A 26,218-nucleotide genomic window follows, 5' to 3' on the forward strand; every position below is an offset into this window, starting at 1 on the left:
ATACCCCCAGTATGGTACAGGATGGAGCTAGCTAGGTTGCATATCATGATTGTATACTCCATGCATATAGCTTTGCATTCTCCTAGTAGTAGAGCTCCATCATCCCCTCCCCCCCACTCATTGTACTTATTGCACACCCAAATTCAGCTTTTTTTTTATTTCAGTACTTTTTCATTTTCTTGGGATGACAGAGGATACCCCACACAGGTACACTGATTTGTCTCATAGACCGAGTTCGGTCTTTTGGAAGACGTTAATAAATCTCTCTCTCTCTCTCTCTCTCTCTCTCTCTCACACACACACACACACGCACACAAAAAAAATCAATCAATCAATGTGGAACGAGAATCTGAGGGCATTACTGGATTTACTGTGGCATTCTAACAAGCTTTGGAAGTGATTGCAATGGTATTTATGAGTGTGCTACTAAGAACCGCAAAACTTCCTTTAGCAACTCCTCTAATCTTATTAAGCCGAGAAAAAATGTCTCAAAACATGCTCATGGCTAGTACAATGCTGGAGACTTGCAACAGTCTGGGCATATAAACTGAGGACATACATCTACGTACACCTCCTCTATCAAGAATGGATTTAGTCACATCATCTTGGAAAGGGCAATGACATTGAAGTTAACAGAATTTGGGTTTTTTTCAATAAAGGATTTGATAACTTTCACAGCATCCTGCACACAAAAACACACTGAAAATTACCTTAGTTGGTCTTGAGGTTAGTTCAAACATCCGAATACCTGGCCAACACCAGTAATCAAGAACAGGAATGATGACGATGTTAATATGAGCTTTCTGCCACCCAATCAGGTAGTAATTTTATTTTTCATTTTTTTAAAGGTTTTAATAAATTTACCACAAGCAGTGTTTCTGGTGCAGAGCCTCCATGGTAGATGGGTTCAGCTCTCCTTCCATCAAGTTCATAAAGGCCACCTGCCTCCTCACGCAAAGTTCAACGTTTTGCATGCAAAAACCACCTCATTAGAAGATATGATAAGCTTCCATTTTGACTGCAGAAATTATCAAATAATAACCTCTGCTATATCTGGAAAATGCATACCTTCCACACAAACAAAGCATATGAAGTGTAGATCAACTGATGTGTTAAGATCAGGGGGCTGCAGAACAAGAAAAATCATTAGTATCGTTCAGAACCTGATTATAAATCACAAAAGCTCTTAACAATCTTCTCGTGAATGCAAAGCAAGCCCTTGGATACATAACTTGGCTAAAAGTACTTGGCTAGAATTACTTGGTGTCAAATATAGCAAGAAAGCTCTGATAATTGGAGATACTAAACACCATTGCAAAATTTTTTTTACGTAATGGGTTACATATAATATATTTTGTAGGTGTCACACCCCTCCTGGGCAACATGATACAATTGCCACTCAAACAAGAACCCACCAACACACACCATTGTATTTGTCAATTGATCAGATTCAGAATATTGTGGACATAATATAAGCTCATAAAGATACAACCAATGAGGATTGTGAAATATACTAACGGCAGTATCGCCTGCACTTGCAGCAATGGAATGTACACCTTCTATTTCATCATCATTTTCAAAGGCTTCAGCTCTCTGCAAGCAAGACATTTCAGAAATGAAACATAAATTCTTTCAAATTTTGAATTACACCACCATACTCAGACACAAGAATTATATACCTCATACTGAAGCACGAGAGTTACATACATACCTCATCAGGTGTCAAATTTGCAGTGACTTGGAAGAATCTCTCAAAATAAGATCCCTGCACTGTCCAAGTGGAATTCACTACTTAAGTGAATAGAACTTGCATATACAACTAGAAGCATATACTGTACATACTCATTCATAATCACTTAGCACTTTACGACAGTTTCTTTAAAAAATGTCCGGACATATTTAAAAAGCAAGCTCTCAGCATTCAAAGCTCTGGTTGAGTGAATCCGAGGGTGAGGCTGATGCATTGCATCTTGGTGCATCCAGCTTACCATCCTATTTATTTCTTTTATTGCAAAGTCTCTAGCTACCTGCCAGGTAGATTGCTCGGGAGTGGATTCTACGTTCACTTTATTGAAATCCCTTACTGTGGGCAGAAAATTCCCCGTGTAGGCATGAAGCTTTGTAAACAAATTTTCCTGTTTTGGTAATAAAAGAAACCAAGAAGAGTAGAAAAAATACAGGACTGTAAAGAGAAAGAGAGAGCACTTACTCAGTTGTACTTGGGACAGATTGTTTCCTACAGCATGGAGCAGAGCAACCGTGCCACATGCATTCCCCACTGTCTGTTTCATGAAATAAACTTTGCCACTGACCTGAAAAAAGTAAAGCAAAAGATCAAGATACAGGAGAGATTTATTTGAGAGCTAACACAAGTGGTGCTCAGAGATCGCAATGTACCAAAAAACTGTTCACTTGCTATATAGCCCCTCTTCAGAACAAGTGCAGTCTTGGCTCCACCACAAAGCCTCCAAACCATTACATGTTTCCACACAAACCATGAAGTGCTTGCTACACATCCCACATAACAGATGCTTACAGCGCAAAGTCAAGCTTACTTTGAAGTGTTATGTCCCCAAAAGACATAACTAGACTAATGCTCATTAGTGGCTAAATTATGGGACACTTGGTACTAATTGAGTATTAGTAAGTTGCTAAATTAATGAGCTGGTAAAGCAACCTTAAAGTTAAGAAAACTCTCTATGTAAGTGAGAATTGATTTCATTAGTGACATTCCCAAGAGGGTGGAGACCCTGGGAATCAGGACCCAGATCATGCTTTGGTCTTGTTCAAACCTTACACCTGATTGGTGGGTCCTGGTAAAATGGGACACCAGGATAGCCTGAGGCTCAGGAATGCTCCCTAAAGGAGCTAGACAGTCCCTCTAAGAAGGTCCAATGAACTAACGGAAGTTCAAGTTTTGCAGGCTACAGCTGATTCAGATATCCTTGTTAAGCAAGTTGGATACATGCCAGAAACCTTAATTCCTCATGTGTATGTTTCAAGCTGTAAAATACTTACATGATGGTCCTCCTTGTCATGATTTTGCTGTTCGGCTTGAGATGCTGCTTCAAACTGTATTTGCACAAGAAAAGAAGACTCGTGTGGAGAATATATAAAAGGCTTCACATCCAAACAGCATGTACAGAAGGGTTCTTCCTCCTGCCTAATGCAGATAAGACACGCACCTCATCAGTGAGAGGAAAAAGGAACAGTACAGCCAACACAGGAGCTGGAACCATAGCAAGCAGCTCATCGTCGAAACCGTAAACATCCACAAACTCCGTGTCAGGAGGGACCCCAAGACCCTGCACAAACTGCAGTGGCCAACAACTCATACAAAGTTTGAATATGAACTCGTGATATTGTATGGTAAGCATCTCATTCAAAGAACATACAAAACAGTTGCTACCTTGATTTACACAAAAAGCAAAGGATTTTAAAGGGTCAACCTACAATAGATGTCAGCCTTGATAGAGAAATATAATGCGACAAAACAAGATTAAAAACTGTGGATTCCAAAGAGCAATGCCCAAAAAATAGTTAGAACTAGTATACATCTACCGGATTTCTTCCCTAAATGGTAAAACAAGCCTCTTTAATGCACCAAAACCAAGGTTTTTCCCCTGGATCTGAAGTGCAAGAAGGTATATCTCACATTGAGCACCCTCTTGCAACTCACCATAAGCTTTCATCCTCGTAGATATTTCGCCTCTTGCTTACACAACTTGCCCCATCTAGCTATTTCTTGGTAAACCTGTCATGTGCATCAGCTGTACTATGGTGACACATGGCCATTATCACAAGCAGTACACTTTAGTTAGGCTGGCACTGATTAGGCTCGTGGTTGCGTGTCTGGGCAGGGAGAATTGTCCAACTTGTCAGTCAGAACTCTCTCTCGAGTCTCGAGTCCCGAGTCTCGACCCTCACCCACTTGATTTTTTATGAGGTCACATGGTGAAGGATGTTGTTTGTTGAGGGATGAAAGAGAGCAAGAGAGAAAGAAAGAAAGAAAGAAAGAAGCTGTATTAACGTCTACTAGAGGCCGAACTTGACCTATGAGACAAATCAATGTACAACTGTCAATGTCTTCTCGATGTCCAGAAAAAAAAGGACAAAATGAACATGAAGTAAACTACTGAGCTAGTGAGAGGGAGATGTATCCTCGAATGTTTGCTGCTTTGTAGATCCCATGTGTGAGAAACCCCCTTTTTGATGTGCCCTAGATACCATCACCTTAGACTCTAGAGTGGAGGCTGGGAGGTCAGAGTGAATCGACAGGGAAGGTAGATCTCTAGACTTTTCTTAACAGAGATTGAGACAAAAAGTATTACATTCGCAGATGCCAAGTGTACTATGAGATCCAGGGGAGATTTCATTGCCTATTAAGAGAGGGATTTGGCCCATTGACCAAGATCATCAACTTCCCTGACCAATGCTTCCTAGGACTTACTTGATGTAGCTCCACAAGCATAGTGACTCTCTCCATTTTTATCTTTAGAGGTTTTATGAGCTAATGTGAATGTGACAGGTACACATTACACTCATTAAGGCCGGACACCTTATTAAACAGAGGACAAAGCTTGGTGATTAGATGACCATCTTTGTGGTGTGGAGAGGGAATATAGTCCCCACCAAGTGTGTGGGCACCCAACCACTTGGCATGGAATACCTAACATTTGGGACCACTACCCCACAAGGGTGGTGGGGTGTCCATGGGGGACCACAACAACCGTTCCTAAAAAGGGTTGACTTTGGGCTTGCTCTCTCACTTCACCATTGATAGAAGAAAATAACTGTCAAGGGTTTGTCATGACCAAACCTTCAATCCCAAACACATAATAAACGCATGGTTAATCCAAATTAACAACGGTAGGCTCAGGCTCACCACCCAACGTAGGTCCAAGAACCAGATCTCCCACGAGCCTATGGGTCAAGGCTCCCATCTGTGGTATCCCATTACACCATGACCCCATCCCAAGGGACTGATGGCAGACTGTCTGAATCACTATGGACTGGAAGGAGTGGATTAGCACTCTCATGGCCCATGTCCTGACCATCGTAGCACAAGGCTACAATAATACAATAATCCACTCCACTCATAATCCTCACTTAAATGCATTTTTCCAATAAAAGCTATACTTACGTGATTATTCACTTATAACTGACTTATGAGTTATTATAAGCCTTGACCCTTATAATCAGCTTGCTTTCCTAATCCTCCAGCCCCCAAGTCAGCTAACCCTAGGTGTAAGGTCCTCCCAAGAAATCACCTAAATCGCACGCTAACACAAGGTTAGTACAAGGGTGCAGGCAAGCTCACCACCCAGCCACAATCCACGTCCACGAACCTCTCCCAAGACAAGGGCTAAAGCTCACTCACACAGATCCATGCCAAATCAACCTTGGCGTCCCATACCACTACCACCCCCACAATAAGTCCTATTTTTCAAGATAACTTTCGCGATATACAGAGGCGATGGCAAGGAGAATGGTCATTCTTCCATGATAATAATCTATGCTATATAGTGATAATTACTACTATAAATAACCATCTAGTCATAAATAGCCACTTTACATGGAATTATTAATAATCAACCTTAGCCTCTCGTATCTGCCTACTTTCCCTACACTCCAGACCCCCTAACCCTACCAAATTAGGCTCTAATCTCAACGATTAGCATTGGTATACTTCCCTTCCTTGAACATTTACTCCTAAATGAAATCACGTTACAACTAGCCACTGTCTCCCAAGTTGAGACCTTCTCCACCCTATCTTTTGCATTCAAGGATCAACTTATTCCTAACCTGCTTCTCTCTAAAGCCGATCATGAGTTCCGTTTTACCAAATCATAAACTATTGCATCTCTGGAAGCCCTTGTTACGTACCTTGCGTTAACCATTGGGTTTAGAGACTAATCCAACAAGGTTAGGGGAGCCCTGGGATTAGGAAAAGCAAGCAAATTCAAGTAGCTAAGGTTCAAATTTAATAAATCCAAGGTTATTAGCTACTGGATTTTTATTTATATAGCAACAATAAGCACTATATAAGTGAGCCTTGGGTTACTATTAATTCAAGTGGATTCAAGTGGCTAAGGTTTAGCTTTTATTTTTCCCAAGGTTATTAGCTATTTATGACTAGATTGTTCTTTATAAAGTAACAATAAGCACTATATAAGTGAGCCTTGGGTTACTATCAATCAGAGTAGTTAGGAAACGCGTTTCCTAAAAGAAAAGAAACGTGGAAACGTTTCCGAAACGTTTCCTTGTAGGAAACACGTTTCTTTCACACAAGTTTTATAACCTTTTTTTGTCCCCCAAAATCCCACGTCATCATCAGGCGAGTCTTTGGATAATTTTTTCTCTGGTTTCCGAGCATCGCTTTCCCCTCATCGTCAACATCGAATACAAGCGCTGCCCGGACTGCCCCAAACCTGCACGTTTCCTCCCTCGGGTCGCGTGTCTACAGCTAGGTGTGTTTTTTATCAATCCTACTTGCTAATTTTAGCCAATTTGGGGCAAGATGGAGAGGGTTTTCTTCACAGTGACCCCATTAAGCCTCCAACGTTTGCCTTAGACTTTGCCCAAGGGTCTTAAACAGCTATGTAATCCATTACATGGCTGATTTTTGTCAATTGAAGTGGTTTGAAAATTGGGGGTTTCTTTGCAAGCACACTCCTTCAACAAAATGCCTCCCACAAGAGATGATATGTGGACCCATGTGATCAAACTAGCCTCCTACAAGGGTGGAGGTGCTTCCAAATGGCAATGCAAGTAGTCCGGTGGCACCATAGACCGGGTGAAGGCACATTTCACAGGTTTAGCAAGGAAGGGAGTTAGCTCTTTTCCACTTGTGCCAGATGCTATCAAGGCATCATTACAAGAGTGGATGAGAGCCAAATTATTAGGCCAAATGAAGTTACTGGCAGAAAAGGAGAGGAATGAAGATGTGGATGTGTCAGCTATAAGTAGTACAAGTGTATCCAAGAAACAAAAGGTTTCAGAAGGTAGCTTTGCACCACGAGCAAGCACAAAGGATTCCCATCCCCATTGCCAAGGCCTTGCAAAGAGGGAGCATCAAAGCCAGTCTACAGATGCAGGCAAAGCAAGAGGCAACCCGAGAGCTAACAAAGCTCTTCATACAATGTGCTTTGTCTTTCAAAATTGTGCGCATCGCACAATGGAAAAAGGCCATGAGGGCAATTAGCCGCATAGGATGTGAGTGGGAGGGGCCCTCTTATATGCGGCCTTGCACACACGAGAGCTCAGAAGGAGAGTCAAGCTATGGAGATGGAGGTAAGGAAACATGGAAAAAATATGGATGCACTCTTCTATGTGATCGATGGTCGGACGTTAGAAAAAGGAATGTTTATAACATCCGTGTCTCATCATGCACAATGTTCTTGCGTGCTATAGATGCATCCATGGCAAGCACAGTGGTGACAGGTGAGTACATTTGGCGACACATTCGAGAGGCTATCATGGAGATAGGACCACAGAATATAGTGCAGGTGATCACTGATAATGGCTCAAACTGTGTCTCCATGGGAAGGATACTTCATGTGCTGCTCATAGCTCGGACCTCCTCATCAAGGATGTGGCAAAGATAGGTTGGGTGTCACACATCTTTGAGACCTCTCACATGATGGTAAAGTTTGTGACAAAGAGGCCAACGGTGCTTGCTATGTATCGGGCACACAGTGACTTAGAGCTTCTCAAACCTTCTACCACTAGATTTGCATACACGATCATTGTGGTTGAGAGGCTGGTGAGAGTCCGCCATGGACTCCTACGCACAATGGTGTCCAGGGAGTGGATGGCTTGGGATGATCGTGATAGTCCCAAGGCCATTGCATTTGTACGTGTTGTCATGAGAGACACTTGGTGGCAAAAGGCTGAAGCTCTCATAAAGGCCATTCATCCTATTTATAGTGTTCTTCGCATCACGGACATGGAGGACAGCACTCTGGGACTCCTGTACGAGTTCATGGATGGAATTGGTAAAGCTTTGAACCACTACAGCGTCTTATCAGCAGAGATGTATGCTGCATTATGCATGCACTCTTGGTCTCTTTGATTCTTCAATCTTGTATAATATCATGTTTATGACATTATACTGTATACATTTCATGGCTGTTTTTTTAGGGTTCAAGACATCCGAGCTGTGTGGAACACACAATGGGATTGGTTTCATGGACCAATCCATGCAGTTGTCACATATTGCATCCTCTTTGGAGAAATGAGGTGCAATACAATAATGAGCTTGAGGATGGATGGCAACAGTACATCTAGAGATACACAGGAGGGGATGTGGACCTGCTAAGGCAGCTAGAGGATGAGCTACTGATTTTCCGAAATGGTAGCTTTAAATTTGGTTCTGTGACGGCCAAAATGCAAGAGACACAGCTACAGCCAGTGTCATGGTGGGAGAAATATGGCATCAGCACCCCTCACTTGGTGAGTCTTGACTCTTGGTTCTTGAATCTTGCATAAGAATCCACTTGTAGTATACTTATAAGTTATTTCTAAATTCTAATAAGGGCTTCAACTTCTTTTGTTGCATTAATTATGACAAAAATCCCTCGCCATTCGAGTCCTATCTTCGAGCCCTATCACAAGATTGTAGCTCGGGTCCTTGCGAAAGGAATTGGAGCACTTGGGCCCTCTTCCATACAAAGAAGAGGAATCGGTTGTCCGCAGTTCAATTAGAGTGGTTGGTATTTTGTCATTGCAACCTCCGCCTAATTGAGTTGGTAGGCAATCCCATCGAGCCTCAGCAAGTCAATGTTGATAAAATCGACATTGAGAAAGTGAAAGAAGTCCCAGAGATTCCTCGAGAGGAGCGTGACATTTATGCCATGCTATATGAGATCACAACACCTGCACGTGTTAGTTGTGCACATTCATCTACAACAGCAGGTGCTAGTTCCAGTGCAACAAGTGAGGCGAGTGCAGCTGAGTCTTCCTCCACATCCGATTCAGATTCTCACAGTGTGTCTGAGTCTGACGATGATGAGGATGAGGAGATTGAGGACTTGCAGGACTAGCTACTAGCTAGGCTAAGAGTCGAGAGCCTAAGCCATTGTCCATAAGCCATGTGCCTTTATTATGTATTGTTTATGGGCATTGGGCCATGACTATTGATTCATCATGATTTATGTATGATCATTGATGTGACATGAATACTTCAAACTCATAAGTTTTAACTTTAAACCTATGTAGTGTGACAGTATCATGTATGGTTTGACATTGATGATGGATGATTATATGGATTTTGTTATTTGTGATTCAAAGACTATAGGCTTCAAATTGATGTTTCCATGTATTCTATGCATTTAGTGTTATTTTTACATATTTTATACAGTATATATTTGAAATTTTGTACATGCAAAAACTTGTAGATAGGAAACTTCGGGCTGATTTTACAAAACCCGTTTGAAACGCGTTTGAAACTTTTAGGAAACCCGTTTCAAACACACCCCCCTAACTACTATGAAGGCAAGGTGAACTTGAAGGTCAAGACTAGGACACCTTCAAGCTGCTGATTTCTAGCCAAGGAAGGTCTGCAAGAAGTCGAGTCTTTTACATCATTCAATAAAGCAAATACACCAATCCTTGGTGGGGGCCCTTCAGAGGGTATTTGGGACCCAATCGGGTGTCTCTCTCTCTCTCTCTCTCTCTCTCTCTCTCTCATCTCCGCTACATTGTGCTATCGTCAAGAACCAAGGTGCTGAATATTCATTATCAAAGTATGATCCTGTCTGTAAGCTTCCACATGTTACAATGGTATCAGAGCTTTGTCTTTTGGTGAAGAGATTCAACCAAGAAAAAAAAAAGTTCTAAAAAAAAAATCGCTTGTGTGGTTGGTTTTTAGAAGCCGGTAGCCCTCCCATTATATCCAGGCTAAATGAGAGATTCGGAGAGGTGCACATGTTGGAAGGTTGGCTATTTCGAGCGTGTGATCTATGGCTAGAAGGTACCTTGGATTATCCCATAAGTGGAAGCATGGAAAGTTGAAGAGCCATATATAGGCTAGAGTGGCACCTTGTCATAATCATCTCCTCTGGCCGGTGTTTTGGGAGGCAGCTCAACGGGAGATGGGAGCCCGGTGGAGGGATGCTACAGTGCCCGTTGGAGGTGTTCATGGAGCTCGATGGTGATGCTTCTCCTACGTGCGTTAGTCTTCCGCTGTGCATTCTGACATGGTATCAGAGCCCAGGCGCGTGTGGTCCTGGGCGGCTCAGGCGTGTGTGGTCCTAGGGGGGACCCCCTCGCGCCTTGGTGGCTTGCGGAGCTCGAATCGAGGGAGGGTGTTGGAAGGTTGGCGATTTCGAGCGTGTGATCTATGGCTAGAAGGTGCCTTGGATTATCCCATAAGTGGAAGCATGGGAAGTTGAAGAGCCATATATAGGCTAGAGTGGCACCTTGTCATAATCATCTCCTCCGGCCAGTGTTTTGGGAGGCAGCTCACCGGGAGATGGGAGCCCGGTGGAGGGATGCTGCAGTGCCCGTTGAGGGTGTCGTGGAGCTCGATGGTGATGCGTCTCCTACGTGCATTAGTCTGCCTCCCACCGGGAGATGGGAGCCCGATGGAGGGATGCTGCAGTGCCCGTTGGGGGTGTTCGTGGAGCTCAATGGTGATGCGTCTTCTACGTGCATTAGTCTTCCGCTGCGTATTCTGACAGCAAAATGTGCAGTGATCTATGTTCAAACCACCCAAACACTTACTAGTGCTTCTAAGAAGTACAAGGCCTTGCATAACCGGTTTCAGAAGATCTTTCTTGGGGACAATCTCCCCCCTAAGCTCCCCCCATCTAGACCAAAGGACCACAAAATTGAACTCCTCCTAGGTTACGAATCCCGGTGCAAATTTCTATATCCCCTTAGCAAGGCAATGGAAATGAAGTTGGACCGTCGACTCCAAGAGTTGTTGCGATCTAGTTTCATATGCTCTAGTGTGTCGCTTTTCACAACCCCAATCCTTTTTGTCAAAAAGAAGGACCGATACTCTTGACTTTGCATGGAGTATCACGCTCTCAACAAGCTAACAGTCAAAAGCAAGTTTTTCACCCAAAGTCTAAGGCTTGATCTGGTTTTGGTTTAGTGAAGCTTTCCCAATCTTCAATTTGAGTTTCTGCTAGGATGTCACATGCACTCTGCACTGTAGTGCATGGTGACAAACTGGCTCATCATCATCAATGCAACATTGTACAGTATTAGTTCCATTCAGGATGATATTTGTCATACGTCGTGACCCCATTGTAATCCTCAGTCCAGGATAAGTCAGGCACGAGCTACGCAGGTCATTCTTAGCCATAGCAAGTCAATCAGTCAGTCTAAGTCCCTTAACCCACTTAAAGAGATGCATTCATGCATGTACAGTCAGTAGAAACCTTAGAGTTTGCATCAGAAAGCATTCTGCATATTGCACATCACTCATCCATTGCATCTAGACCATGGCAAACACCCCAAATATCATCTAGTATTTATCAGGATATTTACTAGGATTTTTCTGGTATTTTTCCCATCATTTTCAGCATTTTACACACATTTAGGCATTTATGTTGGACATGAGCAGTCGGCCAGTCGGCCAGCTCAGTAGCCAGCCAACTGGCTCCTTGTGTCCATATAAATAGAGTTCTTGCATAATCATTCATTCATTCATCATATTTAGCAAAGGAGCATTCAAGCGCTTGTCATCCTCAGCACTAGGAGCATAAGCGATTGCTGTTTCAGCCCTATTCTCTCAGCGTTTTCCTCCTACAGCCCTAGGCGCATCAACACATGAGCATTCAGCCCCTACATCAGCAAAACGCAGCAATTTCAGCATTCAGCCAACATTCAAACTTGCGTTTTCTGCATCCATACAGTTTTCAGCATCCAAACAGCCCCTCTCCCAGCCCTAGCTTTGTATCCCTCCCTCATTCCATTGGGAAGAGTGCATAGGCTCGAGATTGGACATCTTTGGTGCTTCTACGGCAATGTACAGTTCAGCCCAACACTTGGTCGTTAGAGGTCTTGCGTTTAGCTTATCGTGAGGACACCATCTCTCCCCAGTTGGCTACCAACATGAACTGTACCTTAGTGCCCTATCATTTAGAGGTAGACAGGTTTACACCTAGTCTCCACACCCACATATCTCAATGGGCACAACAGTTTTCTTTTCAAGTTCAAAAGGCCTCATTCCAACGAGATTTCATTGTCTCGCCTCTTTTGGGATGTGACATGATCTTAGGAATCTAGTGGTTTCGTCATTATGAACCAATTCCCAATTGGGGGCAAGACATCTTTATTCTCTAAAGTTTTCCTGAGCCTATCATGATTCGGGAGGAAAGGAGAATTTTTCGCATTCCTATGATTTCTCATCTCCAAGCCAAACGAGCTATCCGCTTGGGAGCGGAAGGAGCATTGATTTATGCTCAGACAGCTTCCGTCAGTTGGCAGATCTCCTTTCTCATTCAGACATTTTTAAGGATGATCTCCCATCCGGTATCCCACCCTCTCGTCCTGTGGATCATCATATCGATTTGGTCTCTCGGACAGAACCTCCTAGCAAGTTTCCCTCTTGTCTTTCCAAGACTTTCAAGGGCAAGCTAAAACAACAGTCAGTTCTCAAACATTTGAAACATGTTCCTTATGGACGCATTTTCATAGTCATCACAGACCTCCAAGCACTTAAGTGGCTCTCAACGATGCCAAGTGCCCAGTGGAGTGCTCAGCACACTAGACAGGGTTAGCTCTTCCACCAAGTTGGAGGATTGAGCAAGTACATCCTTGGTCAGCATAACCCAGTAGCAGATGTTCTTAGTAGAAAGACCAATATCCAGACCAGTCAGGAGTCTACCATTCTCAACATCTCTGGAAAAGACTTAAAAAGCATAGAAGATCAGTACGTCGATTCCACAGAGTTTGGTACTCAACCCAGTTTGGCCCTCAGTTTTGAGCCTCGCCATTATTCAGTTCATAGACAGGTAAGTAAGTTTAGACGAGATATCCACTTCAAGAAAGGGGATAGGATCTATCTGCGCATCATGAAACAAAGATGGAAACAAGTGGGCAAACGTGTCCCAAGCTTTCATTCCGTAGTTTTGGACCTTTCCCAATAGTTAAGAAGTTAAGTGATGTCTCCATGAAGTTAAAGTTGCCTAACAGTTGGACGATACATGATGTTTTCCATGTTTCTTGGCTAAAACCATATGTTGGACCAGAAGTGTTTGATGTTTCAAATGACCAACAGCCAGACGTGGTAGACGAAGTAGAAGTCATCGAGCCCTCTCAGATCCTTCTTCATCGTTGGAAGCATGGTTTCGGTCGACAGATACGTCAGTTCTATACGAAATTCCGAGATCGAGGTACCCACGAAGCCGTATGGCTAGATGAGAAGTTCTTTCAAGAGTACCCTCTGTTGTTGGCGAACTACTTGGAAGCCATGAACCTGTCGCCAAGCTAAGCAAGAGAGAATGTCACATGCACTCTGCACTGTAGTACATGGTGACAAATTGGCTCATCATGATCAGTGCAACATTGTACAGTATTAGTTCCATTCAGGATGATATTTGTCGTACGCCATGACCCCATTGTAATCCTCAGTCCAGGATAAGTCAGGCACGAGCTACGTAGGTCATTCTTAGCCATAGCAAGTCAATCAGTCAATCTAAGTCCCTTAACCCACTTAAAGAGATGCATTCATGCATGTACAGTCAGTAGAAACCTTAGGGTTTGCATCAAAAAGCATTCTGCATATTGCACATCACTCATCCGTTGCATCTAGACCATGGTAAACACCCCAGATATCATCTAGTATTTATCAAGATATTTACTAGGATTTTTCTGGTATTTTTCCCATCATTTTCAGCATTTTACACATCATTTAGGCATTTATGTTGGACATGAGCAGTCGGCCAACTCAGTAGCCAGCTGATTTGCTCCTTGTGTCTATATAAATAGAGTTCTTGCATAATCATTCATTCATTCATCATATTTAGCAAAGGAGCATTCAAGCGAGAGAAAAATTGCAAGTGATGGCTAGCATGGTTATCGCTCGCTGAAGCTCCCGCTGCTCGCCCATCGCCACCGCCTTCGCTTCTTGCTCCCCCCCTTCTGCTCGCCGTTGCGCCCCCCCCCCCCTTCGCGGTCCTGCCTGCTTGCGCCCCCCCTCCTCGCTGCTGCTGCGCCTCCCCCCTTTTCGCCATCTCATCCCCCCCCCCCCCTCCTAGCCTCTTCGCGCCGTTTCACCCCCCCCCCTCCCTCTTCGCCCATTCGCCCTCCCTCCCCCTTTTTCGCCTGATTCATCCCCCCCCTCTCCGCCTGCTTGCGCCCGCCTCCTCTCAGCAGTGCCCCGCCCCCCCCCTTCTTGTTGCTGCCGCCCCCCCCCAGGGCTTCTCCTTGGGGTTTGTTCGCCCCCTCCCTTCGCTTTCGTGCGTTTCTTCACCCCCAGGGGGTTTCTGTTTTTTTTTCCTCTTCTTCCGGTCTTCCGCCTCTTCGTGTGCAGCCCATTTCTTGCAGGTTCCCCGTTTTCGCCTCGCCTTCGCCTTCGCCTGAGCTTCAGACTCTGATGGAGACTCCTCCCGCCTCGCCTCAGAGGGACTCATCCGCAGCCCCCTCGCCCGCCCCCGAGGACATCCCCATCAGGCTTTCTCTTTCGCCGGAAGAGGAAGCGAGCCTCACCGCAGAGGTGGAACGCCTCCAGGCTCATTCCACCATCTGCCGTATAGTCGGCACTCGCCCCAGCAGAGGGGAGATCAAGGATCTTCTTCAGGCCCGCCTTCTAGCAGATGTGGGCAAGATCCTGGATGTACAGCTCTTGGGCCGGGGACATTATCAGATCGAGTTTGAGGCCGCCCAGAGCGTGGCCAAGGTCCTTGCCATGAGTCCTCTGGACATCAGGGGTGCTCGGGCTTTCTTCAGGCCTTGGCAGCATGGATTTGACCCAGCTGCGGCGGAGCAGGGAGAGCGCCTCTTCCATATTACAGTTTGTTTCCCTGGTCTCCGCCGGGAGTATCTTCCGCTCCTCTCCAGGCTCGGAGCATTGGTGGGCTCGGTTCTTGAGACGGGCCCCTCAGCAGTTTCAGTGGTGGCCAGAGCAGCTGGGCTACCTTCGGTCAGAGTGTTGGTATCTGACATCTCCTCCCTTCCTAAGGTCATTCAGCTACCTAGGATAGGGGGGGGGTGGATAGATCAGAGAGTGGAGTTCTCGGGGCTCCCGAACCAGTGCTTCATTTGCAGGCAGGTTGGTCATCTGGCCAAGGCCTGCCCTCGCAGGAGACCCCGACCCTCACCACCACAGCAGCAGGCTACTGATGGCCCGCCCACAGATTCGGCTCGGCAGGCTGCCTCCGGGACACCTACTCAGGCCACAGAGACCTCGGAGTGGCAGCCTGGACAGGGGCGCCGCCGAGGGAGACAGCCACAGCAGCACGCCCAGAGACCGCTGCAGCAGCAGCCACAATCTCAGCCTCACTGGGTTCCCGTGAGGAACAGCTTTGCTCCCCTTCAGGAGGAGACCCCTGCAGCGACTGAGGACCAGGAGATGCCAGCTCCCCCTTCTTCACCCCCCCCACCCCCGTCCCCTCCCACCGCCTCTTCTCCACCTTCGCCTCCTCCCGCCTCCGCTCCGGTTTCGGCAGCGGCTCCCTCTCCACCTCCCTCGCCTCCCCCTCCTCCCCCTCCGCCCGCCTCACCTTCCCGGGAGACCCTGGCAGTTCCCTGGCGCTCACCTGCAGTCCGGAGAGCGCTGAGCACTGACCTCGCTCGAGCATCACAGAGGAGACCTATGCCGATTAGGGCCTCACGGATTTCATCTATCCGCAGTCGGCTGAGTCGCCTTGGCATTAGACAGCGCTCGGAGGCCTTTGATTATACCTTTACACGGCTTTTTGGAGCAGAGGGCCCCCATGAGCCAGCACCCATTCGAGTACATGTAGTGATACCTCCGGCCCGCGGGGAGGAGGCACTAGATTCAGCGGTGGCCTTCTCGTTCCCTCTATGTGGACCTTGTGATCGGGAGTGGACTCTAGAGCTCGCTCTGAGCACTTTGAAGACTCAAGCAGTTGAGTTTTCTCACCACATGAGCGATCTGGAGGTGACTGATGTGATAGGCCGACTTTGGGAGTTGGCTCACTTTTTCTTGGATCCCGGGAGTGTGGATACCTCAGGGATTCGGCATTTGGTCGTGCGTATAGTGGCAGACTTGGCGCGCGACCCTGGCTATGTGAGTATACACGAGGTTTCTCTATCAGAGCAGGAGGCAGTCGCCATGGGTCACAGCCACTGGCGCCTGATCCGGGATTCTTGCAGTACACCGGGTGGGCAGATTCGCAGCCGTTCGGATGGGGACTACTCTCCATCCAAGCCGCTTGCGAAGGCCCGCCGTACGGCTGAGACAGCATCCACCTCAGCAGGGCATCCATGAGGATCATCTCATGGAATGTACAGGGCCTTGGCGGAGCACACTTTATACGCTATCGAGGTTGCTTGAGGCAGGAGCTTCAGAGATGCCTGGTTGGTGGCAGCATTGACATTTTGATGATGCAGGAGCACCATTTGGGTGAGAGCAGGATCCGGAGATATGGTTCGGTGATGCCTGGTAGATGGGACACTTTTTGGTCTGCAGGGTTTGGTCCTTTGGGTGGACAGGGAGGAGTATGCATGGTTATTGCAGATGTATGGCGGCAGGCCATTGTGGATCGAGGGATCATTGTGCCTGGTAGAGCACAGTATGTCATTCTGAGGATGCATGATGAGCTATCGGGTGTGCTCAACATCTATGCGCCCAATCATGCTAGTGCCAGAGCAGAGTTTTGGACTCAGGTTACAGATGCATTGCCAGAGGCCGCACATTGGTGTGTTGGGGGAGACTTCAACATGCTCGAGGACCCGGCAGATAGGGTGGGAGGCAGTCATGTTACAGTGCATGGCACGGAGCTTGCAGCTTGGGACCGGTTTTGCATGTCACTGAGGATCACAGATGCATGGCAGCATGGGGCTTTCTCCCGGTCTCAGGACAGTCTTAGTTTCTCTCGGTCGGATCGCCGACAGGGAGGGACTAATCTATCTCGGATTGATCGCTTTTATGTGGGCGATTGGTTAGGGGAGCGAGGGGGCTCCGTCGGCATTCTTGCTGGCACCTCATTTTCAGATCATGCGCCAGTTATATTGACATTGGAGGAGGGGACACGGGAGCCCAGCTTGCAGTTGAGGATCCCAGAGAGGGTACTTGCAGATCCCAGTCTCGCTGAGGACATTGAGAGGATCTGGCATGATAGTCAGTGCTCTGACCAGGATGCAGCGGGCCAGTGTGCCCAGGGACTCATTGATCTTAGCTCTTTTCTACATGCTGCAGCTTTGACACGACTGGGAGAGATTCGCGAGCGGGAGCAACGGCTGAGACGCAGCCTTGCTTCGCTACAGCGCCTTCAGGAGCAGCAGCCTGCATGTGAGTGGGTGGCGTCCCAGCTGTGCCAGGCACGCCAGGAGGTTAGAGAGGTAGAGGAGCAGAGACATGAGTTTTACTATCGTCGTCAGGCCTCTCAGTGGACGCAGCTTGGTGATAGAGTGACTGGGGAGTTTTTTGAGATCACTGGACCCCGTCATGCGCGAGCAGGAGTTCGCCAGCTTGGTAGACCGGATGGATCGATAGCTACTGAGCTCGGGGAGATCAGAGCCATTGCCACTGCTTTTTATAGTGACCTGCTTTCAGCGGAGCCTGCCACTGAGGATCGAGATGTATGCAGACAGACTGTGTGGGCCCATGTGCAGAGGAGGGTCACAGACCATATGCGCACAGTTCTAGGTGCGCCTCTGTCAGAGATTGAGCTTGCCGAGGCCTTGAGGGTCCTGCCGCGACATAGTTGCCCAGGGGAGGACGGACTGACGCCGGCCTTTTTTATGCGCTATTGGGACCTTTTGGGGCCAGGCCTCCGCAGGGGCTTTCAGCATGTTTTGGACACTGGGGTGATGCCGCAGAGCTTTTCAGAGGGCTTGATCTATCTTATCCCCAAGGGGGAGGGAGTATCGGATGACATTTGGCACTGGAGGCCTATTACGATCCTCAATACTGTATACAAGGTCTTAGCAAAGGCCTTGAGTTTGAGGATCCAGCCCTTCCTGGGGGAGTTGATTCATGCTACTCAGACAGGATTTGTCAAGGAGCGCAGTATCCTTGACAACATCTTTACTTTCTGGGAGGCGACGGCCCGAGCCAGGTTTCTTGGCGAGGACTTGGTCGTGATGCTTCTCGATTTTGAGAAGGCATACGATAGAGTTGACTGGGGATTCTTAGAGGGCACTATGCTACGCCTGGGCTTTGAGCCAGGATGGATCAGAGGGGTGGCAGCTTTATATTCCACAGCTCGCAGCCAGGTGCTGATTGCAGGAGGTCGGGGGCCGAGTTTTGAGCTGACCAGATCAGTCCGTCAGGGGTGTCCTCTCGCCCCTTTCCTTTTTCTCTTCTTTGCGGAGGCTATGAGTATGTATTTGACGGCAGAGGAGGTTGGTTTGAGAGGACTCCAGCTCCCAGTCCGGGGGGAGGACTTGCTTGATGCTGAGTTTGCAGACGACACGGGCTTATTTTTGCATGGCCAAGAGGCCAATCTTATTCGGGCAGAGCAGTCGCTCCAGGTTTTTAGTGCAGCTTCGGGAGCATTGATCAATTGGCGCAAGACAGTGGCCTTTTGGATCAGTAGTGCTCCCACTCCGGCATGGAGCCCGGACCCCGGTTTTAGATGGATTCCTCCAGGCACAGCAGTGCGGTATTTGGGATGCCAGATTGGCCTCGATTTGTCACCTGAGCAGCAGATTGCCCCGCTTCTTCTGAGCATTCGGAAGAAGCTATTGTATTGGAGTACAGCTCGACTATCCTTGGCTGGGAGGGTGGTGGTGGCAAATCAGGTGCTGTTAGCGACTATGTGGTACATTACGTCTTGCTGGATTTTCTCGAGCTCTTGCATCAGCCAGGTACAGAGGCTGATCAGGAACTTTCTGTGGTCTGGGCGGGACGGTCAGCCAGCTCGGGCAAAGGTTGCATGGGCAGTTATTACACTTCCGCTGGCTCAGGGCGGTTTGGGCATTATAGATCCAGTCGATCAGAGTAGAGCCCTATTGGGGAAGCTTATTGTTCGGGGGTTGCTTCCAGGCGCTGAGCCTTGGAAAGAGCTCCTCTTGCAGCGACTGCAGGCCCGGGCGCCTCCTGCAGGGGGTACTTGGGCACCAGAGATTCGCTGGATCTTCATAGAGATGAGGAGGACAGGCCTCAGTAGAGGATGGGACGACAGATTTGCTTTGAGTATCCTGAGAGCTTGGGAGCTGCTGAGACCGGGGCTCTCTCAGCGGCCTCCTTCTTGTGTTGAGGAGCGGGCCAGGCAGCCGCTCATCTGGAGCCCAGCGGTTCGTACAGAGCAGGGTCATATGCTGGGTTCTCGGCCTCGTCTAGCCTGGGGACCTTTAGCGGCAGGCCCAGCTCGTAGTTTTGGAGACTGGCAAGCTTTCTGCAGTCTACCAGAGGAGACCCAGGTGGAGAGGCTGAGTCACTTCAGAGGGGGGTTGATTATGAGGGATGATATTCAGGAGGCACTTACAGAGGAGTGGTTCACACCTCTCGAGCCAGTGGCCCCACGGTGGATGGGAGCCTTTACACAGTTGGAGATCCTGATTGTTGTCAGAGCTAGCACTGAGGATGGCAGATGCCTCTATTATGAGATTCAGGATGAGGGCAGACTCCAGAGAGTGGAGGTGGAGTCGCCTTTGGTTGCAGAGTGCACCTTTCAGAGGATTCGGGTAGCGGCTGCCGCTTCTCGGAAGTGGCATATTGACCCCGACCCTGCTGACGTGCTCCCGGATTGGCGCATATGGGCATATGCAGCGCGCCCCTTGGCCCGGCTACAGTGGGACCCCGGGGAGTACGAGTGGCATGATCCTTATGCATCCCTTGAGGCCACAGAGATCACCTTTTTCCAGTATACTGTTCGGCTGGGACGACATATTTTGACGGCGAGGAGGACGGTTTCTCCAGCGGCAGCGGGGCATTGGCGATTGCAGGGACTATCACAGGAGTTCCTGGAGGATTTTTGGGCTCGGCTCTGGGCTAGTCGACAGGCCCGCAGGATCTCGGCTTTTCAGTGGCTGGTCGCCCACAGGGGCTCAGCAGTTGGCACTTGGCTTGTTTACAGCGGTCTTCCGGCGGCCTGCGTCCGATGCGGCCACCCTATGGAGACAGAGACATTGCCTTTGGGACTGCCCTCAGGCACAGCAGATTTGGCTGCGGATGCTGCGTATTCTGGCCCCCCTCTCTCCAGAGGGTATGTTTACGTGGGGTGCCGCTGCTTGGTCGACTTCGTCAGGGCCTGCTATGGGCTATGAGATGGAGCAGGGCAGTCAGGCCATCAGATTTATTAGGGGCCAGCCTCGCCTGGTTCCGGCGCCGGATTTCTCGTCCGCCAGCTGGACACAGGAGAGGGATTTACGATGGGAGCTCCTCAGCAGCCTTACCATCTGGTTCACCTGGAGGGCCCGGTGCTTTACGGCCTTTGAGGGGAGATTAGAGCCACCAGCAGAGACTGTTCGGGGGATTTGGCAGGAGTTGATCCACACCCTGCGAGGACAGTACGACCGCATCCGGGGAGACTCGGATGAGGCGATCTTACGGCGCCAGGCCTTTCACACCACTTGGCGCTGCGGCCCATTCTACACCCTACACACGGGATCTCCCCGTTGGCACTACAGGCCACCTGTTTGGCTCTTCCCCCCCCCTATTGTATGATTTAGCCGCTCAGTTCTTTAGACTGATGCTTGTATTTTGCAGCACCTAGGGAGAGTCTCCCGGGCTGCCATGATGTATTCACTGCTCTTCTCTCTGTTAGGAGCAGGAGAGATCTCTTTTGTAGCCCTACGGGCGTTTTTTTTACATAACTAATGAAAGGATCTTTTCTCGGAAAAAAAAAAAAAAGGAGCATTCAAGCGCTTGTCATCCTCAGCACTAGGAGCATAAGCAATTGCAGTTTCAGCCCTATTCTCTCAGTGTTTTCCTCCTACATCCCTAGGCGCATCAACGCATGAGCATTCAGCCCCTACATCAGCAAAACGCAACAATTTCAACATTCAGCCTTGCGTTTTCTGCATCCATACAGTTTTCAACATTCATCTATTCATCGTTTTGCTCCAACCACTTGGTGAAGGTAAAACACAGCATTCATATTCATTTACAACATTCATACTCAATCTAGAACAGTCCCAAACAGCCCCTCTCTCAACCCTAGCTTTGCATCCCTCCCTCATTCCATTGGGAAGAGTGCATAGGCTCGAGATTGGACATCTTTGGTGCTTCTACGGCACTGTATAGTTTAGCCCAACACTTGGTCGTCAGAGGTCTTGCGTTTGGCTTATCGTCAGTCACACCGTCAATTTCTTTAAAAATAATAAAGCAAATACTATCTCGGTAACGGGATAGAGGGCCCTTCAGAGGGTAATTCGGGACCCCATACGGTGTACAGTTCTCATCTCTCTCTCTCTCATATCTCTTTAAAGTTTGAAGTCTTAAAGTGGATTGCTAAACTCGCGAAACTCAAGATACAGAAGACGGTGTGAGCATTTGTGTGATAGGATCCTCCAATACAATGTCAAAATACGCAGCGGAGATGATGACCAAATCTGGAAACACTTGAGCAGAGAGATAGAGGCGTGTAACTCTGCTCTATATACACAAGAAGATCCGCAAATACAAGATAATAAGTGGCAAGGGCTGTGGGGCCATTTTATATGGCCCCCATAGTGCAGTCAGCCTGCTCTAGGACAACCAACAAGACCATGTCCACCACGACCAGTATAAATACCAACCGGCCAACATAAATACCAACCGGCCAGGTATGAATAGTCAGCCAGCATCATCAAGGTGTCCACAACCTGTAATACATAGTCGGCCAACACCAATAGACATAGATGAAATCGGCCAAGAACTAGGACATCCTGCCACCTCAAGGCTAAAGACAGGAGATGACTTCTAACATACGAATACTTCCGTTGCATGTTACATAGGAAGCCCTCTCAAAGGTACTTGTGGTGTGAGGCCTCTGAGAGATGTTCTTCCAATTCTAGCGCACCCACTATCTCTCCATATATCCAAGCGAACTGGATGGCATCCTCTAGGGTTTTGCTATGATTCTTTCTCACCTCCAACTTATGATCTCCAAGAGAGCCCTTACATAGCATCCATGCATGTCGTCTAAGATTGCAACTCCCTAAATTCTCATAAGTACTTTTCAAAAGAAATGTACATGCTCAAGTTTGCAAGTCTGGTCATTTGCAAGAATGGTCATCACATCGATCTCATCTTTTGCCTAAAGAAATTCAGCCCAGAACTGAGCCTTGAATTCAGCCCATGCAATCGCCTTATCCCTTAATTCCCTCCACCAAGTCAAGGGATTATTCACTTGGAACTCCGCCCAAATTAATGGGAGATATAGATAATACGAGACGGATTCAAAACCACCCGTTGCTATAAGAGAGTTAACTATTCCTTTAAGCATCTCCTTCCTAAGTTTTGTCACCTCGGTATCAAAGTATCCTTTAACCACCCATTGCAAGAGATTTAACTATTCCTGTAAGCATCTCCTTCCTAAGTTTTGCCACCTCGGTATCGAAGTATGCTTTCACTACTGCTCCCATCTTCCCAGTCTCCTCAAGCCCAGGCATATCTACATCCCAATGCTCCCCCCGGTGCTCCTCATTATGATCTAGATCATACATGGAAATGAACTTCATGAGGTAGAAGAAAAGTAACGAGTAACTACTGTCCCGCAAGTCTCAAGAAAACATGGGCAATTGGCTTTGTATGTACGGGCAAATCTTGCCCACTGGCAAAAGTTCGGCGAGGGAAAGAGATAAGTGTAGGTTGAGATCTTCCCCAGGTGTTTGCATTGGGGTATTCAAAAGAGACGCCCTCTTTAGGCTCCCGTAAGGCTATGTATGCTTTTCTCCAAAAACGCAGTGTAAGCTTTTTTGTTAACCATGTGTGAGACATGTAAACCTTGGTTTTCCGCCTCTGTGTTTAGGTTCGCTCCGATCCCAATTTGTAAGATCCTCCCAATGCCTTCTCAACCAAACATCAAAACACTAGCAAATACCACAAGAAAAATACATAGGATTCTCAACACACTTGAAATCATGCGTGAGACATGCAAACCTTGCTTTTCCACATCCATGTTTAGGTTTGCTTTGGTCCCAACCGTAAGATCAAATGAATATCAGTGATTCTGCCGGGCTTGCTAATGAGGGCTGCCTGTAGCGAATCCCGAATCTGACCCCGTGTTGGGCGGCTCCCCACGAGCTTGCAAACTAATGAAGAGGCCACAAGGGAGAAGAATGTCGATGCCAAGAGCTGGACGTCTGGTTTGGAGAATAACCAAGGGGCAGCGGCCTTGGTTGGGGATGACGGAGTGGCTGCCATGGAGTCCTCCTTAGGGGGTGGAGACCAAAGTAAGCCGACACTAGTCGAAAGAATAGCAACCAAACACTAAGAGGAAGAAGTGGGGGAGGATAGGGTACGGAAGCAAGGCGTCAAGGGACAAGGAGAGGAAAGGCGAAGGCCGGGGAAGTAGGGCACAGGCAGAAAGCAGAATGGGACGGGGGCAACAGAAGGGTGATGGGCGGAAGAAGCAAGCGGCAGTAGGAGGGTTAATGAAAGGGGTGAAAGGGGGGAGGAGGCAGTGGCAAAGGTGGGAGGAAGACGGGAGGCGGGGCAGAAGGCGGGTGGGAGGTGGAAGGACAGCCTGTGTGCCCCCTGCCCCTCCTTCACCTGCGGAGGCAACAGTCTAGCACAAGATGGGGGCGGACTGGGGCTCAAGAGAAAGGCAAGTGGGAGGTGGAAGGGCAAGCAAAGGGGGGGTGGGGGGGGCGGCGCACAGCAGGGCGAATAGGGAAGGCGACAGGCTAGCGTGAGGGGGGGAGCTCCAGCATGCAATTCGGTGTATGCAAATCAGAGATAAATATTCAACAGTTGTTGCTTGCCTTTTTGATAATGTAGACACATAGAAAGAGCTGTGCTGGCTGAAAAGCACCATGAACAGGCTGCTCTCGCTGAATAAATGGTGATGCAAAGGATGCTAGCCTTTTTCACTACACTGTGTGTCCTAATAATCTGTTGCTTTTGCTAGACAGCCTCCACACCTTGCTTTACTCTTTATTCTAACCAAACTCAAAAGCTGTTCTCTCAAAATTAATAAGTCTTCACCTACACCGTTGGCTCATTAATTCGAGAGTAAATGCTTGTGACTTGCAAAAAGAGGAAACTCTGTCCACGGCCATGTAGCCCAGCTGGTAAGGGGTTCGAATCACTAGGCCGTTGCCCTGAGTTCACCATTGAACCATTTTTACCATGCTCTTGGTGAACCTGCTTCCAAGTGTTGCTTGAAAGGCTTCCTCGTGAGCCCTCATATTTCATGCAGGTATGTTAAACACATCAAATGTTCTTGCATTCATCAAAGGAGAGTCGAAGGCTGGATATGTGTGATTGAAACGCCTCGAGCTTACATATAAGGCACCATCCTAGCGCGTCTCCATACAGGGGGCATTCAGATGCTATGAAAGCATGACGCCTACAGGGTAAATTGACCCGGCAATGGAAAGATCACTATGGATCTTTGCCATACATGGCCACTTCAAAGAAGAACTTGAAAATGTGAGCTTGAAACAGTCTTGTTCCATGTTTCATATTAGAGTTTTAAGGCCCTAAACAGGATTAGCTTGTGTTTAACTAAGAGATTAAGATGAACATGAGAAACATTGGAACCCTAGCAAGAAAACTTAGATTAGTACCTGATTCATAACATCGGGGTTGGATTCGAGTGGCAGCCACCGCTTGGCACCAGACCGTTCATCTCTTGATGCCATGTGCGTGTCGACTAGAAACTAGGCTTTTCTTTTTTGGGATAGTTTCAGAGACGTTTAAATACGGTCACCCGCCTCACATGGCCATATATATAGGTTATGTGCGAATGCATATCTAAATATATAGGTTATGTGCGAATGCATTTTATTCGTAGGCCTTAGGGAGCGGTACTTAGGGTCGGTCACATCTGCGCCTCAGCACACGCCTATCTCTTCTCTCTATAATTAAACGGGCTTGCTCGTTGTTGGTGCCGCTTGTATAGAGGTGCCCACGTCTACCCCATGCAAACTAAGGTTGCAGGGCGGTTTTACTATCACCACCTTCCATCTATGTTGCTTCAAAAGTTTGCAGGAGGGTAGACTGCCGTCGCCCTCTATCCCTCTGTCGTCGTCGTTGCAAATGTGCAGATTGGTTAACTACCGCCGCCCTCCTTTCCTCCCTTGCTTAGACGCTCAATGCAGATTCAAATTGGTGTGCCTCAAACCGGACGTTGCTCCTTGCATCCACGTGTTGCTGGAGGTTGGTGTCGTGTTTTGCTCTATCCATCCCCGCATTGTTGCGTTCTCTCTCTCTCTCTCTCTCTCTCTCTCTCTCTCTCTCTCTCTCTCTCTCTCTCTCTGGTGTTTGGTGTGCAGGTGTGCCACTCTTTGTTGCTCGGGGTGGTCGATTGTGCATAGCTCTCTCTCTCTCTCTCTCTCTCTCTCTCTCTCTCTCTCTCTCTCTCTCTCTCTCTCTCTCTCTCTCTCTCTCTCTCTCACGTGTTTGGTGATTGTGCAGGTGTGCCGCTCTCTATCGCTCGTTGTGGCACAACAGTGACCTGCATAGCTCTTGCTCGAGGTGGTCAATTGTGCATAGCTCTCTTGCTCGAGGTGTTCGTGTGCCGTCAACCCGCTTCGTTGTGGAGGTTCGCTATGTTGCTCAGGGGTGGTCTCTCTCTCTCTCTCTCTCTCTCTCTCTCTCTCTCTCTCTCTCTCTCTCTCTCTCTCTCTCTCTCTTAAATGTTTTATTATGCTGCTAAAACAGCATGTGTGTGTGTGTGTGTGTGTGTGTGTGTGTGTGTGTGTGTGTGTGTGTAAGAGAGAGAGAGATAGTGTGTGTGTTTGTGTGTGTGGGTGGGTGTGTGTGTGTGAGAGAAAAAGAGAGAATTATGTGCCTGTCTCAAGTTTGTGTGTTAGTTGAGAGATTAAAATGTTGAAAGTTTTTGGAAATGTTTTTTTTGATTTCAATAGCATGTGTGTGTGTGTGTGTGTGGATGTGCGTGTGTATGTGTGTTGGTTTTTTAAAAATGTTGGAAGTTTTTTAATTAAATACACTTAATCCTCTCCTTAATTTGGGATATCTTGA

The 26,218-nt window shown here is 47.7% G+C and overlaps 1 protein-coding gene across 3 annotated transcripts; it reads right to left on the bottom strand.

The window, feature by feature from the left end:
• Positions 1 to 446: 446 nt before the first annotated feature.
• On the bottom strand, positions 447 to 24,979 carry LOC147642497 (ubiquitin carboxyl-terminal hydrolase 3-like). Of its 3 annotated transcripts, none has more exons than XM_086807040.1 (9): positions 24,802 to 24,979; positions 3,186 to 3,314; positions 3,019 to 3,072; positions 2,210 to 2,312; positions 1,712 to 1,770; positions 1,519 to 1,593; positions 1,069 to 1,126; positions 865 to 941; positions 447 to 699 (listed from the first exon to the last, which is right to left on the bottom strand). In XM_086807040.1, the coding sequence occupies exons 1-9, from the start codon at positions 24,874 to 24,876 to the stop codon at positions 673 to 675; spliced, it is 657 nt and encodes a 218-aa protein (XP_086663166.1). In that variant the 5' UTR covers positions 24,877 to 24,979; the 3' UTR covers positions 447 to 672. The 3 variants fall into 3 exon arrangements, with proteins under 3 accessions (XP_086663166.1, XP_086663164.1, XP_086663169.1); XM_086807038.1 differs by having other exon boundaries at positions 447 to 682; positions 24,802 to 24,977; XM_086807043.1 differs by having other exon boundaries at positions 611 to 748; positions 24,802 to 24,978.
• Positions 24,980 to 26,218: the final 1,239 nt, after the last annotated feature.

The sequence above is a fragment of the Cibotium barometz genome, chromosome 1, assembly GCF_041138505.1.
Source record: "Cibotium barometz isolate CiBa-2024 chromosome 1, ASM4113850v1, whole genome shotgun sequence".
NCBI lineage: Eukaryota > Viridiplantae > Streptophyta > Polypodiopsida > Cyatheales > Cibotiaceae > Cibotium > Cibotium barometz.

What these genes read in the sequence shown, in the direction of transcription:
- LOC147642497 (XM_086807038.1), bottom strand. Translation starts at nt 24,876, where the DNA reads ATGGCATCAAGAGATGAACGGTCTGGTGCCAAGCGGTGGCTGCCACTC. An exon ending in CAAGTGCAGGCGATACTGCC is followed by an intron (nt 1,127 to 1,518) that starts GTTAGTATATTT and finishes CTTGTTCTGCAG; the next exon opens with CCCCCTGATCTTAACACATC. An exon ending in CACCAGAAACACTGCTTGTG is followed by an intron (nt 683 to 864) that starts GTAAATTTATTA and finishes TTTTGTGTGCAG; the next exon opens with GATGCTGTGAAAGTTATCAA.